The sequence below is a fragment of the Sprattus sprattus genome (assembly GCF_963457725.1).
Source record: "Sprattus sprattus genome assembly, chromosome: 5".
Taxonomy (NCBI): Eukaryota; Metazoa; Chordata; class Actinopteri; order Clupeiformes; family Clupeidae; genus Sprattus; species Sprattus sprattus.
In genome coordinates, this window is record NC_137924.1 from 34,394,815 (window position 1) to 34,413,563 (window position 18,749).

The 18,749-nt window shown below is 43.0% G+C and overlaps 2 protein-coding genes across 3 annotated transcripts; one reads left to right on the plus strand and one right to left on the minus strand.

Moving 5' to 3' along the window:
- Positions 1–2,211: 2,211 nt before the first annotated feature.
- On the plus strand, positions 2,212–6,004 carry LOC308365215 (neurofilament heavy polypeptide-like; the record flags this gene model as incomplete). The annotated part of the gene is made up of 4 exons (XM_080838584.1): positions 2,212–2,995; positions 3,954–4,153; positions 4,514–4,638; positions 4,873–6,004. 4 exons carry the CDS (start codon positions 2,212–2,214, stop codon positions 6,002–6,004), a joined length of 2,241 nt encoding a protein of 746 aa, XP_080694710.1.
- Positions 6,005–7,685: 1,681 nt separating this feature from the next.
- thoc5 (THO complex 5) lies at positions 7,686–18,456 on the minus strand. 2 transcript variants are annotated; one of them, XM_080839361.1, is made up of 20 exons: positions 18,438–18,456; positions 17,722–17,842; positions 17,353–17,496; positions 17,147–17,260; positions 16,899–16,996; positions 16,578–16,724; positions 16,149–16,263; positions 15,859–15,991; positions 15,001–15,078; positions 14,863–14,903; positions 13,683–13,782; positions 13,352–13,460; positions 13,157–13,258; positions 12,307–12,403; positions 11,930–12,041; positions 10,938–11,041; positions 10,576–10,663; positions 10,350–10,465; positions 9,953–10,146; positions 7,686–7,893 (listed from the first exon to the last, which is right to left on the minus strand). In XM_080839361.1, the coding sequence occupies exons 2-20, from the start codon at positions 17,815–17,817 to the stop codon at positions 7,830–7,832; spliced, it is 2,052 nt and encodes a 683-aa protein (XP_080695487.1). In that variant the 5' UTR covers positions 17,818–17,842; positions 18,438–18,456; the 3' UTR covers positions 7,686–7,829. The 2 variants fall into 2 exon arrangements, with proteins under 2 accessions (XP_080695487.1, XP_080695486.1); XM_080839360.1 differs by lacking the exon at positions 18,438–18,456 and adding an exon at positions 18,322–18,437.
- Positions 18,457–18,749: the final 293 nt, after the last annotated feature.

Sequence of the window (18,749 nt, forward strand, 5' to 3'; positions counted from 1 at the left end):
CATCTTCTGTCTGCTGGTCACATAAGAGACTTCAGTCATTTGGACAAGTGGAATTCTCAACAAGGGTGCACTGAAGGCAGAAATGAGCTCATCGACTGATGGAATTTGTTTTTTGGTCAGTAAAAACAGGCCAATTATATAGGCATGCATTGCATATACAAACGCACCAAGAAAACTAGCGTCAACAAAAGACATGTTCGTGACATAGGCCTACTATTTGGCATTAGATTAGTATAAAAAAAACTAAAGCCACACTTAATCAAAGTCTGGTCCCTGACCTAGCACACACAGCATTTTCAAATAATTTTCAAAAAAAGGTATAATGTTGGGGTGTTTTATTTTAAGCCTGGCATCAGAAACACAAAGTAAGCCACTCTGAGCCTCATTGGTATCTAGCGTCTTTGACTAATCTACCAAGTGCAGGAAGAACACGATAAGCAGAGCGCGGGAAAGAAAAAAATCGAGATCACACTAAGTGTACACCTACTCATTGGCCATCATTTCAAACTCAACTTTGGTTGGAGGGTGGTTCTTTTGAAGCAACCCTGGCGGATGATGAAGCATATTTAAGAGAGCTTCAGGACTGACCATTCATCAGATGACATATCAGAGGCAGAAGTTTTATTTCAAATGGAAAAGTTCATCTATGAATAAAGCTCTCATGCGAAATCATGGGCCTAATGGATTTTAATTTAAACCTTTACAAATACAAAGTATATTCCTGACGAACTGACATGCTATAAAACCTGTAGTTCCATGACGAGCAAAAAAACTTACAAAACCACAGCTTCAAAAGTTAATGTTAAGAAGAGATAGTAAGAGGCTTATGTGAGGGTTTTCGCCTCTATCTTGTACCTTCAATTAGTCCAATGAGTATATGGGCCTAAAGGTGCCATCACTGGCACACACTGAGACAAACAGAAACACATATCCTACATCCACATCTTACTAAATAAACTCTCGTCATACCCTCTCTCAGACACACAATCATGCATCCACACACACACACACACACACACACACACACACGCAAAGACACACACACGCAAAGACACACACACACATACACAAAAGAGAAATATAATAGCCCCCTATATTAAAGTTTTGCTGAGTCATGCTGAGAGGTTCCAGAGTAATGCTGTGTGCGCAAGGTGACTGGGTTCCTCCCCTCCCCTCCCATTCCTTTCCCCCTCTTTCTCCTCTCTTCTTCCTCATCACTAGTCCATTTCAATTTGAGAGGCTCCCTGTATGTCACAGAGTCAATACTTGTCCTCAACCAGCCTTAAAGGACTAGCTTAGGTACATTCTCCTCCACAATATATTAAATAACTCACACCATAAAAGGAAAATGTATCAAAATAGCAATCTGCAGAAGTCACAAAAATTTTCAACAGGAAAATAGAAATCTAGAAATAAGATAGAGTGTGCCAAAGTCAACACCCAACAGGATTTAAGTGTTTTTAATAGCCTATTTTACACTAATTTCCCTTGCCATAACGCACAGGCTGGCAGAACATCTACAGCCAAGAGCACGAATGCTTGGACCGCAATCCAGATCCATACCCCACCCCCATGGGATAAACTGCAAACTCTCCACCAATGCCCTCTCTATCCCCTGTTAAAACTCAATTTGCAAAGTCTGAGGGTGACACAAGCGGAATAAGTCATCAGTTATCAGCAACTGATTTATCATATATTCATTCTGATTAATGACAGTAATTATAGCTTCACCTAGGGACAGACTCAACATTTTAAATAAGGCCCAGAATAAATGGGAACTGGTCAGAAAACCAGGTTGTATAGGACTGTCAGAATATAGTGCTGACTGGAAATCTCTGACTATCAATATCAAGTGGTTAGACAAGTGGTGAGGTCAGTGACTTAATCAATTAGTAATTGCAGGGTTACTTAGGCTACCTGTCCTTGTATTATCATTTGGGATCATGCATCTGCAGCTCACATTCCCTCTAGATATTGATTTTACATTTTGTAGGAAATATAAATATGAAGTAATGGTGGTTAATCGGGACATAACTATGGGTCTCTTTAGGATCCAGCGTATAGGGGAGTAAGGCGATGCTATGACTTTAAGAAGAGTTCATTGTGGCACGCTGGATGCTGCTGAGTCGCGAGCTTTATTTTTCTCTCGCTATATAAAAGACCGTGGAGCTGTGTGGAGTGTCGCAGTGCTTCTGATAGTTTTCGTGAAACATGAGTTACATTATGGATAACCTATACGGGCCCGGTTATTACCGTAAGGGGCAAATTAGTATGAGGACAAGGAAAACTCCAGTTTCAAGTGGTTTCCACTCTGCGACTTTATCACGGAACTCGGTTTCCTCCGGTTACCGACGCACAGGTGGACACTCTGCTGACAGCTTGGAGTCCTTCAGCGGAGAAACAAGGTCCCGCAGCGAGAAGGAGATTCTTCAGGCCCTTAATGACCGTTTTGCTGTCTACATCGAGAAGGTGCGACACCTTGAGCTGCAGAATAAGCACCTTGAAGCGGAGGCTTCAGCTCTGCGACAAAGTCAAGCCGGGCGCTCAGCCATCGGCGAGCATTACGACCGTGAGCTGGGGGACCTGCGAGACACCATCGCTCAACTGACGCAGGAGAAAACTCAGTTTTTCCTGGAGCAACAGCACATCGAGGAGGACTTAGAGCACCTGCAAGCAAGGCTTGAAGATGAGATGCGCAGCCGAGGGGAACTTGAAGCTGGAATCCGTGCTGTGACCAAGTACATAGATGAGTCCGGACTGGCGCGTCTGGAACTCGACAAGAAAACGCAGTCTCTGCAGGATGAGTGCACCTTCCTTAAGAAGAACCACGAGGATGATGTGACCGACCTGCTTGAACAGATCCAGGGTGCTCAAATGAACGTCGAATCCCGTGATCAAGTGAAGGCTGACTTGACCAGTGCCCTCCGCGAAATCCGCGCACAGCTGGATGATCATGCGTCCATGAACACAGCGCAGGCTGAGGACTGGTTCAAAGGTGAGGAAGGTTTGTCGTAAAGTTAGAACAGGACAACTTTAAGCAAAGTTTTTTAAAACACCATAATCATAATACAGATTAGCGTGTCACCTTTTTAACACACATTTTAAATGTATGAGGACTGTCTCTCTCCAAGGTACTGAAATACGGGTAGGCTGATAGCCAATCAACAAGAAACACTAGAGTAGACCTATTTTTAGATTAAGTTTCCATTAATCAAGAAATGTGTATCTTGCACCACGCGAAGCAGTAGTTAAATCAAACATTTGGGGTGGCGATCAGACGCACTGCAAGATCTGGGTTTCCCTCTGCTGTCTTGCCGTATGGTAACAGTGAGTCAGCTCTTCTGCCTCGATAGTCTGCTGTGATCATTAAATGTCCAGGCGCATTTTTTGTGATGAAACAAAGAGATAATTTACCATTACTTTAAGCAGAGTGCAACACCTATTTGACCATATATTTTATATCATGTCAGGTTTTTACTTATTTAACCGCTATTTACAGCTCCTCGCTTTCCCAGTTCGGCTTCACGCCAGGGGAAGCGTTGCACAACTAAAAACTGCAGCTTAAGCGCAGGGTCAATCGAGGACAGCGAGAAAGGTTAAGGCTGAGGACAGTTTAATACAATGCATCTGTAGTTCGTGTCATTTGAGAGTCTGTAAAGTTGTGAATAACCTACAGTTTAGACAAGCTGCTCACTGGCCAAGTTACATTTGCGTGCGCAGAAAACATGTAGGCCTAATAAAGGTTTCCGTGCCTTCCTGGACCAGGCCATGAAAGGCATGTTATGTGTGACATTGTGTGTCATCCTTTACCTAATTATAACTAAGTGAGGCATAGTATTTGAAGCAGCTCCGTTTCAAACAACGAAGAGAGACTATTCTGGCTCTCCCCCATAGATGAAATCTTTGGCAACGAAAAGTCCGCAGTGGCATTATTTTGGGTGTGTTGTTCTTAGTTCGAATGGAGAAACTGTCCAACGCGGCCCATTTCAATGACGACGCAATCCGCGCGGCTCAGGATGAGATGACCGAGTACCGGAGGCAGCTGCAGAACCGCATTGTGGAGCTGGAGACCCTGAAGGGCACCAGGGACTCACTGGACAGACAGCGCTACGAGGCTGAAGACCATCACCAGGGAGACATGGCATCTTTCCAGGCAGGCTAAAGGCTTCACCCTCCAACCAAACAACCATATCCATTATTTCATGAATTCATTCCACCATGTAGTGACAATTATTGTTTACTTTGTAAATAGGCTACATGACTGTAAAACAATGCAGACGTTGTGAGGTGACACAATACAATGTTAGATAGACATATCTAAAATAAAGCTTTTCAGACAGTTTAACTAAAACATTAAAAACATTAAGTTGCACTCACATTACATACACAAACTTGGGAGTAAGTGAATACAACACACTCCACAGAACTAAAAACATACAGACTCCAAATAAGTGCTTTATTGTATTGCTCTTGAGGTCTGAAGGCAAGATGTACTTGTGTGTTCTGAACTTAGGAAACCATTCATCATCTGGACAATGAGCTGAGGGGCACAAAAATGGAAATGGCCAGTCAGCTACGGGAATATCAAGACCTGCTGAATGTGAAGATGGCATTAGATATCGAAATAGCTGCCTATAGGTGAGTAGACAGTTTTTTGCACTTGCAATGGAAATGTATTATCTTACTCTCTCAAACACTGAATCTCTCAACAAAAAAGAATACATTCGTTTCACACTTTGCTTAGATGTGTAACCCACAATGGCCAGAACATCAGTAGATGAAACATGTTTCTCTAATTGTATGTTGCAGTAGGCTACAGTGGTAAGTGTATGAATGCAATGAGAATCCTCCTGTGTTCTCTGCCTCCTGCAGGAAGCTCCTGGAGGGAGAGGAAACTCGTTATGAGTCAGGTCTGAGTCCATACTCCTACCTGGAAGGGAAGATCACCACTCACACAAAGGAAGACAAAGCAATTGAAGAGGAAAATGAGGAGGCTGAAGAGGCAGGAGACGAAGAGGGAGAAGGAGGAGAGGAAGAAGTAGAAGAAGAGGATGAGAAGGAAGGAGAAGAAGAGGCTGCTGAGGATGCAGAGGGAGAGGAGACCAAATCTGATGAAGAGAAAGGAGGTGAGGAGGAAAAAGAACAGGGCGAGAAGGAAGAGGAGGGCAAGAAGGAGGAGGAGGGAGGTGAAGAAGGGGCTGCAGAAGAGCAGGATGAAACTTCAAAGTCTCCTGCCAACGAAAAATCGGAGAAGGATTCAACTTCACCGGCTCCCAAATCTCTTCAAGTTAAGACTCCCACTTCCAATTCTCCTGACAGCAAGTCTCCCAAAGCAAAGTCACCAGCTACAAAATCTCCAGAATCCAAGTCTCCTAAACCCAAATCTCCTGAATCCAAGTCACCGGGTACCAAGTCACCACCTAAAACACCTCAATCCAAGTCTCCACCCAAATCACCTGGACCAGAGAAGAATAAATCACCCACATCCAAGTCTGCTGACTCAAAACCCTCTGCGAAGAAATCCCCAGAGTCTAAGGCCACTGTGGAGGAGAAATCCAAGAGTAAGGGCACACCGGCAGCAGAAAAGAGTGCGCCAAAGGAGGAGCCGGCTGAAGCCGAGGACAAAGACCAGGCAGAGGAGGCATCAAAGGAGGAAGTAGAGAAGGATGCAACCTCCAAGACAGATGACAAAAAGGATGCACCCAAGTCTCCTACAAAGGTCTCATCTCCAGAAGAAAAAGATGAAGAGAAGCCAGCCACTCCAAAGACTGAAGATAAGGCCAAGGAGGAGACAAAGCCCGCCGCCAAACAAGCGCAAGAGAAAACATCTGAGAAAACTGATTCCAAGAAGGAGGATAAAAAGGCAGAACCAGCCCAGGTGGAAGAGGCCAAAAACACCCCGGCGGCAAAAACAAAAGAGGTGGCAAAAACAGAGAAAGCAGAGAAGTCTTCAGACACCAAAACAAAGGAGGCAAAGGCCACTGATGAGAAGCCAAAGAAGTAAGGTCCAAGAAGAGTATGAAGGGGAGGAATGGAGAAAAAAACAGCAGAGCCTTGAGCCACAGGGGGTGTAACAAACTTCCTGTGAAAAGGACAAGCAATAGTTTCATAAAGCAAGGAATGATCGCTTCAGTGTATGATTGTAGTCAATGCAGAATGCTCTTAAATTCAGTCAGCGTGCTGACCGTCCTATCAAGTGCATTAAAATGTCCAATTTGCCGGGAAAATTAATAACAAGAAAAGTATGAACGCACCACTTATGATAGCACTATTACCCTATACATGCTGGTCAGGATTACTCTAAGAATGTGACGTTAAAAATATTATATTTGTTGATATGCAAAAGTATATTTACTAATGAATAAATGAGACTATTTACTAATTTACAAGGCAAGTGACTAAAGCAATGTTTATCGCGCACTTTACACAGAATCACGAATGCAATGATACTCCACAACTTGAATGCAATACTGCTGGGAACATTCACAGAAAAAGTGATGCATTAATAAAGGCAGAGCCAGAGAAATATTTAATCACCTGCCTGTCGTCAGAGTGTTTAATTTCCTGATCTAAGCTGCAGTCATAAATCAGTCAATTTGTGGTAGAAAGCATATGTATAGGATTAAGTTGTTGCATGGCTGAGAGCTGTGTGTGGCATGAGTTAAGAGGGCGGGAGCGTGTGCCCTTTTAGAGTCCTGATGGGGTAGGCTGGGTTGGTAAAAGAGTCTGCTGCAATGCGGCTCAAGAGCTGAGCACTCTCCCTTTCCAAAAAAAAAAAAGCGTGAAGCCTTCCCAAACCAGCCCTCATGCATAATGCAGGAGGCACAGCTCCAGAAGCAGCATGCACACACACACACTCCCTCTCACACACAAGCACACAAGCCCTCTCACACACAAGCACACACTCCCTCTCACACACAAGCACACACTCCCTCTCACACACAAGCACACACTCCCTCTCACACACATCCACTCACGTTGGCTCTTTCCCTCCCGAGTCCTGCTTGACGTGTCTGTCAGAATGCACCATCTTCTAAATTTAAAAGATCTTTTCATCTTTGTGTGCAATCACTTGTTTGAAGACAACACAAGTGTGCTTTCATTACATCATATTGCAGCAAGTAGAGACAACTTGCCCCAAAGCATAAAGCATTTATCTCTGAAGCAGCTCCAGCAATCCATTAGCTGCACTGCACAGCCAACCCAGGTCTCAGTCAAATCTTATTTTCACATGTTAAAGTGTCAGTCTATTGTAAAAATGATGATGTGTTCAGGATACGGTTTACCTGTAAAACAACAGCATGAATCTCAATATTTTGGCGTGACTGATGTCAAGACGAGCAAATAAGGTTCTGGGCAAGCTAACTGGTATCTACTGAGGTGTAAAAATATCTGAATTCTTCCAATGGAATGCACCGGAAGAATAGAAGAGGAACCGCCATGCCCCGGAGAGCAGAGAGCAGGACACATAAAAGATTGTTTTCAGTCTGAAGCCTGAAGGTGAATGCGTGAGCATCAGTATTCCCCTGTGCTGTCGGGAGGTGACTCGACACAATGACGAAAGCACGTCCACACACCAATCAGCTCAGACGTGTTCTATTTATAAACCACAGACTAAATGAAACAGGGGAGACGGACAACAGGAAGGAGACGATGACATCAAGAACTGAACACACATCAAACGCTTAACAAAAACTGAAGAACATTTATTTTTTTCCCCCTAACCTACATTAAAAGTTGTGTAAAAATGGGCAACTGGAAATGAACTCATTTGAGCGTTTTGTCAGAAAGCTTTTAGGGTGCAGCGGTTCCAAAGGGAGCGGCAGAGGTCAACGATGGCTAAAGAAGCCCTGAGGATGGTTGTACTTGAAGGGTTTCAGACGATTTGGACCCCTGTAAAACAAGAAAGGAGCATTCAGCGCTCTGACAGAGGGAGGAATGACATTCTGTCCAGACACAGCAGACCCATGACAGTGAGCCATGACAGAAATAGAATATGTCAAACAGAAAGTCTCATTCATAACCAATCCGTGTATCATTCGTTCATTTGTTTTTCCGATTTAGACGAGAATTGAAAAAATGAAAACAACGTTTGATTTCTCGTTTTTCCCTTTTCAAAACCAAAACCAGAAATCGGATTACGGTTCGTTTTCTCGTTTTTCCCATTCTGCACCCCCAAACGGAAAATGGAAAATGAAACATTCGAATAACAAATCCTGGCCGTATTGGTTGTCATATTTCAAAATATTTCTAAGTCCAAACTGGTTAACCATGGGAACAGGTGTCCGAGAATAGTACACCATCAGCGGACTGGCCCTGAGCAGCTACACCCCTGGTTCCATCCTCCACAGGCACCAGGATGTGAACATAATGTGTCCGAGGACAGTGCACCTTTAGCGGACTCGCTACGAGGTGTGTGACCCTTGTTATCATCATCCAGAGGCACCAGGATGTGAACATAATGTGCCCGAGGACAGTGCACCATCAACGGACTCTCTACGAGCTTATAGGCCCTTGTTTTCATCCTCCACAGGCACCGGGATGTCAAAAATATGTGACAGAGGACAGTGCACCATCAACGGACTCTCTACGAGCTTCTAGGCCCTTGTTTTCAACCTCTACAGGCACCGGGATGTCAAAAATATGTGACCGAGAAAGATGCACCATCAACGGACTCTCTACGAGCTTCTAGGCCCACCCAGGTCGGATGACCGATTTGCACGTCAGGACCGCTACGGGCCTCCACCAGAGTTTCCTCTGGCTTCGCCCTGCCCAGGCATAGTTCACCATCTTTCGGGTCCTATCGCGGGCGCTCTTGCTCCACCTCCCCGACAGAGCGGGCGAGACGGGCCGGTGGTGCGCCCACAAAAAAAGCAGCGTGGATTTGTTATTCGAATGTTTCATTTTCCATTTTCCGTTTGGGGGTGCAGAATGGAAAAAACGAGAAAACGAACCGTAATCCGATTTCTGGTTTTGGTTTTGAAAAGGGAAAAACGAGAAATCAAACGTTGTTTTCATTTTTTCAATTCTCGTCTAAATCGGAAAAACAAATGAACGAATGATACACGGATTCAAACCACACTAAATTGTGTCACATACAGAAGAGGGAATAACTAGGCCATTGGGGCCTTCATGATATTTAGTTTGATTGTGACATGGTTAAGTTGTTAGTGGTGATTTCTCCAAAACTAGGGCAGAACTGAAATGGCTACATTGAGTGAGGCAACCTCCTGAGTGAACATTTTGTTTGCCTTTAGTCAAGTTAATCCGAAACTGAGTTCAACGCACTTTTCCATTTCCAGAGTAAAACTATGGCATACCACATATAATATGATAAAAAGTTTTTTGACTATGGGAATTGACATTTTTCAGTGTGTGATTTAAGGATTTAGGTAGAACTAGCTTTGAGATTTAGCCCTAATTAGTTCATTAGTGAGTTTGGGGAAAGTCGTCACATGTGATGTGTTGACTATTCTCTAAGTCCTGACAGGTTTTCTGCCCTGAATTAGAGATGCAGATGGGAGGACTGATCACTAAGTCATTTACTGCAAAGTGGTGCAGCATTTTTATTGACAGGAATAACTTTTGATAAATTATTGGTTGCTTTTATGTTCACCTTAAAGTGGAGTTCAGTTTCAGATATAACTAAACATTCAAGGTAATAATTTTGCATACATAGGCTACAATTTTCTATGCATACAATTTTTACCATTATGGTATATTGTTTCCAGTCTTCCAGAAAAACTGAAAGTGTGACAACATGCCCCGCTCTCCCCTACTGCCCATTCTGGTTTGATCTTTGAGGTTGAAATGATCCGTCACAGAGACTGGAGATGACTACTACAGTAACTACTATGTGTTTGATTCACATACAGTACTGTCCGCCTTACACAAAGCTTTTTATCTCACTTAAAAATTGATGATCGTGGTAAGGTGTGTTTGCTTATGTTACCTGGCCGTCCGTAAGCACATTTTCTCTCTGGGGAACTCTCTCGGTCCTTCCGACCCGTCGCACACCTGACTCTCTGTCTCCAGGTACACATCCAGGCACAGGCACAGACGCTGCAGCTGATTGGTCAGCAGCTGATGGCCAGGGCGGGGTCCCTGAAGCTCCGCCCTGAAGACATTGACCTCACTCTCAATGGCCTGGAGATGGAGAGGAGCAGTTAAGTCTTGGAAGAACTTTTTTGTGAAGGTCAGTGACTTGAGTGATTTTAATATTATATACAAGACGTACACAAGGGCCATTAAAAAGCCTGCCGAACTGTGCTAGTGCTAGTGCAAATGTGTTTAAGCATTAAAACATTTGAGTTTGAATGTTCCTTATGTGCGTAAAAGTCTTCTCTTACCCTCAGGTTGTCGTCTGTGAGTCCAGAGCGCTCTCCCTTCCACAGCAGAGAGATGGAGAACAGGGGCGTGACGTCGGGGTAGCGGGGGTTCAACACCACAGTTGCCTGCAGGCGGGCTGGTAGAAGTGGAGAGAAGAACGCAGAGAGAAAGGAGAGACGTGAAAAAACACCATTTTTCCCCTTTACCTTGACCAGGTCATTATAGGAGCTCACCACTGCATCTCACCTGTTCCTCTCTCCACCACCGCCATGAAGAAGAGATCCGTCTCATGAGCCAGGCCTGCCTTCAGCACATGCTGCACCATCGGCATCTCCTGCAATACACACACACACACACACACACACGGTCAACTACTTATGTTGGCACATAACAAATATCAAGCACTGTTCTTTTTATTTCTTTTTTAACCTAAAGTAGGTATGACTAAGTGAGATTAGGAGTGTGGGTAAGTGTGTGAGAGAGAGAGAAAGAGAGAGAGAGAGAGAGAAAGAAAGAAAGAAAAAGAAAGAGAGAGAAAGAAAGAGAAAGAGAGAGAGAAAGAAAGAGAGAGAAAAGAGGAGAGAGAGAGAGCCTGGTGGCAGAGCTACCTCAAACTCAGAGTAGGTGATTGCATTCCAGCGAGCGAGACGGGAGATGACTTTGGCAGGGAAGAGGTCCTGGCACTCAGCAGACACAGGCACTACACTGTGCTCTGCAGCAGAGTAGCAAAGCAAGGAAGAGGAGAGAAAAGTATTTAGACATTTCACAACATGCAACTGAAAATCTTTGCAATTGAGTTTCTTTGGAAGGGTAGGTGTGTACTTGTATGTGTAGGCATTTGTATATATACTTCGAGCCTTTGTATAAATAACAAGATAAAGTGTTTGTGAAACATTAGTTAAACTGTGTTTTTTTATGAACAATAAGATGAATTTGTGACCTTTGTGAAATGTTAGTTCAACTGAATGTGTGTGTGTTCTCCATCAAGCATTGGTTCAGTATCCCCACGTATCCCTCAGAAACACTCTAGTACTACGTCAGACATAACTGGCTGGTCACGTCCACCACCCACCCAGCTTCAAAATGTAATACCCGATTGGCAGTGTCATTCAAGGTCAGCCTCTTCTCGCTCTACCCAAGAACACTGGCCTGGTGAGAAGCCTCACTCATGTTATCTTCTCGCTCTACCCAAGAACACTGGCCTGGTGAGATCCCTCACTCATGTTATCTTGTTCGCTCTACCTAAGAACACTGCCCTGGTGAGATCCCTCACTCATGTTATCTTCTTGCTCTACCCAAAAACACTGCCCTGTTGAGAACCCTCACTCATGTTATCTTCTCGCTCTACCCAAGAACACTGCCCTGGTGAGATACCTCACTCATTTTATCAGAGAACCAGGGTTAGAGTCATAACAAAGTTCTTTCAAGCACTCGCTTGGGATCTCACTAGGGGATGTGCCTACTCCGGTATCGCCGGATAAGCCAACAGTGACGCTGGATGACCATTCCAATCATACCGGTGAGCCCACACTAAAAACAAGTGGTGGTGCCATCAGAGAAGCGGGGTTCGGGTGGTAACCTGGAGTTTGCCCACACTCACCCAGTGAGATGAACTGCTTGTGGAGGGCCAGACGAGCCTGCAGCCGGCTTCTCAGCAGCTTGACTGTGCGCTCCATGTGGCTGGCGCTCAGTTTGCTCCCCATCACAACATTCTGTGGAGGACACAGCACCACGTGGGCATGGCAAAGGCAATTATCTAATATTATTATACACAAACTAGAAAGTGCAAGTCAACATCACACCTCCGTGGGCATGGCAAAGGCAATTATCACCCATACGGCTTCCACATAGGAACGTGCATGGAGTACTTATTGAGACTTTCCTAAAACTTTCCTAATGACAAATTATGCTTCAAAGTAAGTTGACCTTTTATTGACAACATGCTTCTCTCTGTACAGCGACACTGTGGACACGTACCTCAGGGTTGTCGCTGGGAAACTGAAGTCCACCTAGACTCTGCACCCAAAGGTAAGGGTGACCCAAATCCCCCACATAATCTGAGAAAGTAAGAATCCTGAAAAGAAATTCACCATCACAGTGGTTACTTCGAGGATCTTGAGCCATTAAACTAGCAAATCTAATTCTGGCATTTAGACAGTAGGTTCTTTAATTTATTTCTTATAAAGTTAATACATTTAAAAACAGACAAAACAAACTTATACAGTTTGAAGGAATCGTGTTACAAAAATTATATTAAAATCATCATCTCTCAATATACAGTATATAACTCGTGACTTAAAAATGACTTGCACTTTCTAGTTTGTGTTTCTCAAATGTTGTTTGACAATCTATCTATGATGATGCACAAGGAAAACACAACACCTATCCATCAAACAAACTACTGGAACATTATTAGCTTTAACTCACTGATGGAGATCATTTCCAAACACTGTTAATGACTTTAGCATATAATAATCAAGTGCCTTGTATTATTAATATCCTTATATGAATCATGTACTTATGTAAGCAGGAACATGGCTTTTCTGTGTAACTTGGAATATTAGGTGCCCACGTGGAACGCTAAACTTCTGTCTATATAAACATTGTGCGATGTGTTTATCAGGGCTTCACTTTAAGCCTTGTGCTGGGAGTGAGCCCTATTGCAATTGCTGTTTGTCTAATAAATATACTTATATGCAACTCCAGAGTCCTGACGTAACAAGGGTGAATTTTAACCTAACATAATTAATTATCTCTTAAGGATCTCTGAGGTCCGAGCTGACCACTATACCAGTAAAGAGGCATGATGGTTGATGACATTCCTTACCCAACTTTGTCAAACTGGTAACGGTTGGCAGGGTTTGGTGTTTCTTTGCCCTGATCAGATGTGTAGAGGCAGTTCAACAGTGTGTCTGAGTTCAACAACTCCCTGTTAGCGAAACATGCCATTAGTATGTCACTGGAGTGGGACTGTACGTACACACACACACACGCACACACGCACGCACGCACGCACACTCACCCGGCACTGACCACAGCAGTCAGGTGGGAGGAGGTTGACACTTTGGCCTTCACAGTCAAGATGTTGAGGTTCATCAGGTAGTAAAAGAACAGATGCAACACACTTCCATCTGAGAGGAGGCATGACGTGGAGATGGGACACACACAAAAGGAACACTGTTACAAAGGAGTATTCCAAACCAGCTTCCACCGCCATAATAGCAACAGCCTTATTTACAGTGGGGGTGGCCACAGCTGAGTCAGACATATTTGATCAGCATCTGTCTTCTTCAGCCTGCCAAACGTGTAGTTCTACAGGCTTCATTTCAAACACAGATCAGATCGCTCCAAACCTTTGCACTTGAGGTCAACGCAGAGAGACAGAGGGTGACGCTTCAGCATCTCTTTCCGTTTATCGTCCAGCTGCCCGCCAACAGTTGGTCTCCGCCGTTTCTGTGAGAAAACAAATTAAGTAAGGTGTTACAAGCGTTTTATCATGTCATCACATATCATCCAGCAAATGTAATGTTCACAGACTTCCTGTTCTCACAGTACACAGTTTTGGTTTTGCAACCGTAAGGGAAATGCCCAAGACTGTACAATAATACAATGTGTCCCAAACTGTTAACATAACTACAACAGACAGTTGGAGTTGTGGGACACACTGCCTAGTGGCCCATTTAAAGTTAATAACAGAAATCCATGTATTAAGAAAATGTATTTGCTCTTGAAATAACTGTTGTTGTATTGTCACATTGCTGCTATTATGTGTACTAGTGCAGTGCCCGTAGGAATTATGCATTCTGTAGTGTCAGCAGACGTAGGTGTAGCTGTTGGGTAGTGTAATAGCAAGACATATTTGCACATCGGAAAACCTCTCTCATTGCGTCAGTATATGCATGAACGCATGGTCACTGGTCTAGGCTAACCAGCAACGTTGAATAGAAAGATAACTCTTATACAAATACATCAAACTACAATATACTACTTAACATGGTAATGAGAGTTGGTTACATGCCAGGCCCATACGCATCAGCTGGGGTAACATCTATGACGACGACTGTTCTATGACTATGAGACAATTTGCGTTGCGCGGGTCTGCCCCTCTTTCTCTGAATTACTACACTACCAATAGTGCCTCACTACCCATAGTGCCTCACTACCCATAGTGCCTACGGCAAACTATAAAATACAAATGTCGCGAACTATGAATTCAGAAATCTTCAAAATCAAGGATGCACAGGTTCATGACATGCGTAAGCTACATGCGAAATCTCATAACTAACGTAACTAACGTCAGGGGGATACGCCCTAGACAGACAGACAGACACACAGAGATTTCTGGATTTATAGATAGATGTGTCAAAACATGTTTATCAAGAAAATGATTTTCTTCTGTAACCTGAGCTATATTATGTTAACAGAGCAGAAGCCCACCAGGTTTCTCTAGAATGGGGAATATGATTTATAATACAACTTCAAAAACCATCAGCAGTCTGACTGATGGAGGCTACTGGAGAGCAAACATCTTACGGTGTTCTGCTCCTCTTCAGCGTCTGAATCACTTTCATCATCTGTAAACAAGTAAACAAAACATAATAGTACTGTAAACGGACACCTAAAATAGAGATGGTAAATAAAGAACATTAGCTTCATAGCGTGCACACACACCCTGTGAGTCCTCTGGGGGCTTAGAAAGAGCTTTGGCTTCATCCACATCCCCACTTATGGAAACAGAGAGGTGCTTATCTGAAACACAGACACAGACACAGACATATTAAAATCTCCTTAGACAGACACAGTTTTTACACTTGCATTGAAGGGCTAAGGATTAGGTCACAGTTGAAGAGTGGATTGTTTAACATCAATCTAAAATGATAACAGCCAAGGCATTTTGTCATTTGAACTTCAATGTAAAGGCAGTAGGATTGCTTGAAAATAGCTTTGAACTGAATCCTCTCTTTGAATCATAAACTTCTGGATGTAGTGATGTGGCAGCTTGGTGTGCTTTCCTGACATTCCCACTATCCAGCCAGGTTGTGCACTATGTAGTTCTGTGGTGCTGGATGAACCAAACCATGAAAAGAAACTAGTTTTAGACCAAATTGCCTCCCAGCTGCTTTTAAGCAGCAATAAGGAGTTCTGCTCCAAAACTAGCACGCTAACTACCTAAAAGACATGCAAAAATCTTCAGACACCAACAACAGCCCAGTTGACATTGATAGAAGCTTGCCACCAACTGGTGTCTTTTGGCAGTATAGCTGGCGGTGTCAAGCTGTGAAAGCTTTTCTTCCATTTTTGCAAGTTGTTCCAGCCAGGAAACATACAACTTCATAGTGCATATCCTGTATGGCTAGTGGGAAAGACACAGGTATTTATCTGTCTTTCACATGACCATATGCTATCAAAACGAATTTGAGGCCGATACCAAAACTAGTTGCCTATAAAACCATACCTTAAAAAGTGTCTTATTGTTGCAAAGTGTTACTTTAAAAGGCTCAGTGTCAGAACTCAGAGAGAAGGCCTTACCACAGGCTTGGCTGTAAGCACTGGCCTGCACCAACAGCACATAGAGAGGGGGAGGCAGGTGGCGGGCCACTTCAGTCTGCTTCTGCACATGCTCAAAGGGCATGGATAAATACTCTTGGAGAGGAAGAGAGGCCTGAGAGGAACCAAACAAGCGGCAGAAAAAGTGTGTTAGACCTCTGAATACTGAGTACTCTCAAAATGAATTGAGTTCAAATCAGACTAGTTTAATACATTGGACGAATGAGGTGATCATTCGTTTTAGGCTCTGTCAATGTATCAGTAGGCATTACCTGCATGATTGCCTGGAGTCCAGGCCGAAGGTTGCCCAGGTGTTCTTTCTTCACCTCGATTCCCTTTAGGATTTTCTCCTTGCTGGCAAGAGATGTCTTATATTGCTCTGCCAACCTAATATGGACACAACATATTTCATATGTTACTCTTTGTTGAACATCCACTGATGAGTTATGCTAGTGATATGAAGGCAATTCACAACAGCTCTTGCATCACATATGAGACATTACTTTGACATGTTGGTATTCACATGTGAGCTCACCAAAATCCAAGAAACTAGCAAAATAGCATGTTAAACTGTTAAAATAACTGTTAGCCTTAATACAATCATGAAGATCCAAGACTAAACAGTCGGGAGTGAAATTTGGAACTGAACATGAGGTTCCAGTCGAAGAGTGATATTGCAGAAACAAGACCATGGGTCTGACCTCTTTCTCTGCTCAAGTTCCCAGTCCAGGCGGGCCAGTGTGAGCTGATGAGGGTCGTCTTTAGTGAGTTGTGGACGAGAGATCTCAGACGGAGCTTCATTAAAGAACTCTTCAGTGCTGACCAGCTCAATTTCCTCGTGTTGGGATCTGCACACAAACACATTAAATAGTTATGACAAGCTTTATGGCAATAACACATCAACACATTACTGCCTAATCACAGACTGCGCATTCATTTATTGACACAATTTTAAAAAAAATAAACAGCATTGCCCTATGTCAACATTCTGACAGATGCAATAAATGAACATTTGTACTCACTTGAACTCAAGGCACTTGCCAATCTCCTTTTGCAGATGCATAACCTCATACAAAAGATTTTGAAGCTGCAGATGTTGAACGTCAACTCGCTGCTTAGCCTGCATAGGGTGGCATTATGCATAAATGTTAGTTATGAATGAGAGAATGTAATAAAGAAGGATGGGGATCAGATGGGATAGTCTATATACTCAACCAATACCTAATAAAAAAAAAATCAGTGAACATAGGAGATGAGGAGAGCGCCTAACCTCTTGAGTCTGATCACGAGCTTTCTTTAATCTCATGTGAGCCAGACGATTCAACTTCTTTAGGTTCCCAAACTGGATGGAGCACTCTCTACGGCGTTCCTCAAGCTCCACTGACTGGACACAGAAGTGAAGGTTACATTATGATTCAGAAATTGAGCTGTCCACAATCAGGCCTGATGTTAATAAAACTTTTGTTTGAAACATACCCCCTCTTTGTCTCCACTGGACTTGAGCTCCTGAATATCACCCACGAATTTGGATATGACATCACATGTGTCTTTATACTGCTCATAGTCTTGCTCTGGGCTCCTGTTGTCAAGAAGAACCTCCTCATTGTACACACGCAAATCCTGCAAAAGAACAGTAAGAAGAGTTTACCTTTTGTCAACTTGAGGGGAACGGGCACATTCACCTAGCAAATTTAAAAGCAAAACTTGGCTTCAGAGGATTAGATCAGTAGATTAGTTTTTAAGAAGAGCGGTTTTCACTGGAAACACAACAGACCACCAAGGTTTGATTAATGAGCAAAGCAGGCAGACATGGACACGACCAACAGTACTGATGTATCACAGTACCTGGTCTCCCTCTCCACGACCGCGTTTCGTTTCAGGGGTTCCTCCCTCGTTGCGGAGTACTTTGGGTTTACGTTTCTTCAATACCTCAGAGGCCATTGTGGAGTAGTAGGGAAGTATAATTCTGAAAACACCAACCGATTAGCATATATATATATATATATATATATATATATATATATATATATATATATATATATATATATATTACGCACATTCACATTAGCGTTTAAATTCCTCATGAATGTGTTTAGGTGAAGCAAATGAGACCTGACGATACTATCTATTAACGTATTCAACCTTACTGTTACTGGCTACCATTAGCCACTTAACGTTACGCCAATGCTACAAACACGATAACTTGCAATCTGAATCCCAAATACTTCATTCGTTCATCCCGAGCTCATAATGTTGTTTTATTCATTCTAAAGAATTGCTAAGAAGTTAGTAACTTTGTTTCAGCAACATTGGAATTGGTTCCTGCTAGCTAGCTAGCATATGATGGATACTAAGCTTAGCTATTTTGTCGGCGAGCGTTACACCACACTCCTGAAACACGAATGGATACTAAATTATAAAGCAATATTTTATGTTTGGACTCACTGGGATGTTGCAGCCTCACAATAACTAATAAACGGCTCCTCAAAAATTCAAAGCAATTTCATATTTTTCCCAATGATTTGTAGTTATCACTACTAAAAGGAGGCAGCAAGACTCACAGTTTTTTGTTCCGGGTTTGCAGTGGCTCTTTTTCCAAAATAAAAGTCGTACATTCGAAATAAATTCCTATTTTTAGACTACATTACATTTCCTGGCAAATTGAACTAATATAACGTTATCTTCTAAATATAAGGCTGGACTACAGAACTCTGCTTAGTCTGTTACTTTCATTTCCGTTTCTTGAAACTGTTAAATGTGTCAGAACACAGATCCTGCTTTACGGATGAGTTTAGAGCACTTTATTATGTTCTTTTTTGTAGACTTCGAACGACCTTTATCACATGTCAGAGCCTTACGGCCCGGAAGTTCTT

Excerpts from the sequence above, each read along its gene's own strand:
- thoc5 (XM_080839361.1), bottom strand. The coding sequence starts at position 17,817 with ATGGCCTCTGAGGTATTGAAGAAACGTAAACCCAAAGTACTCCGCAAC. Across the intron at positions 13,259-13,351 it reads ACTGCTGTGGTCAGTGCCGG|GGAGTTGTTGAACTCAGACA; the intron begins GTGAGTGTGCGT and ends TTTCGCTAACAG. Across the intron at positions 10,147-10,349 it reads TCACAGACGACAACCTGAGG|GCCATTGAGAGTGAGGTCAA; the intron begins GTAAGAGAAGAC and ends CTCCATCTCCAG.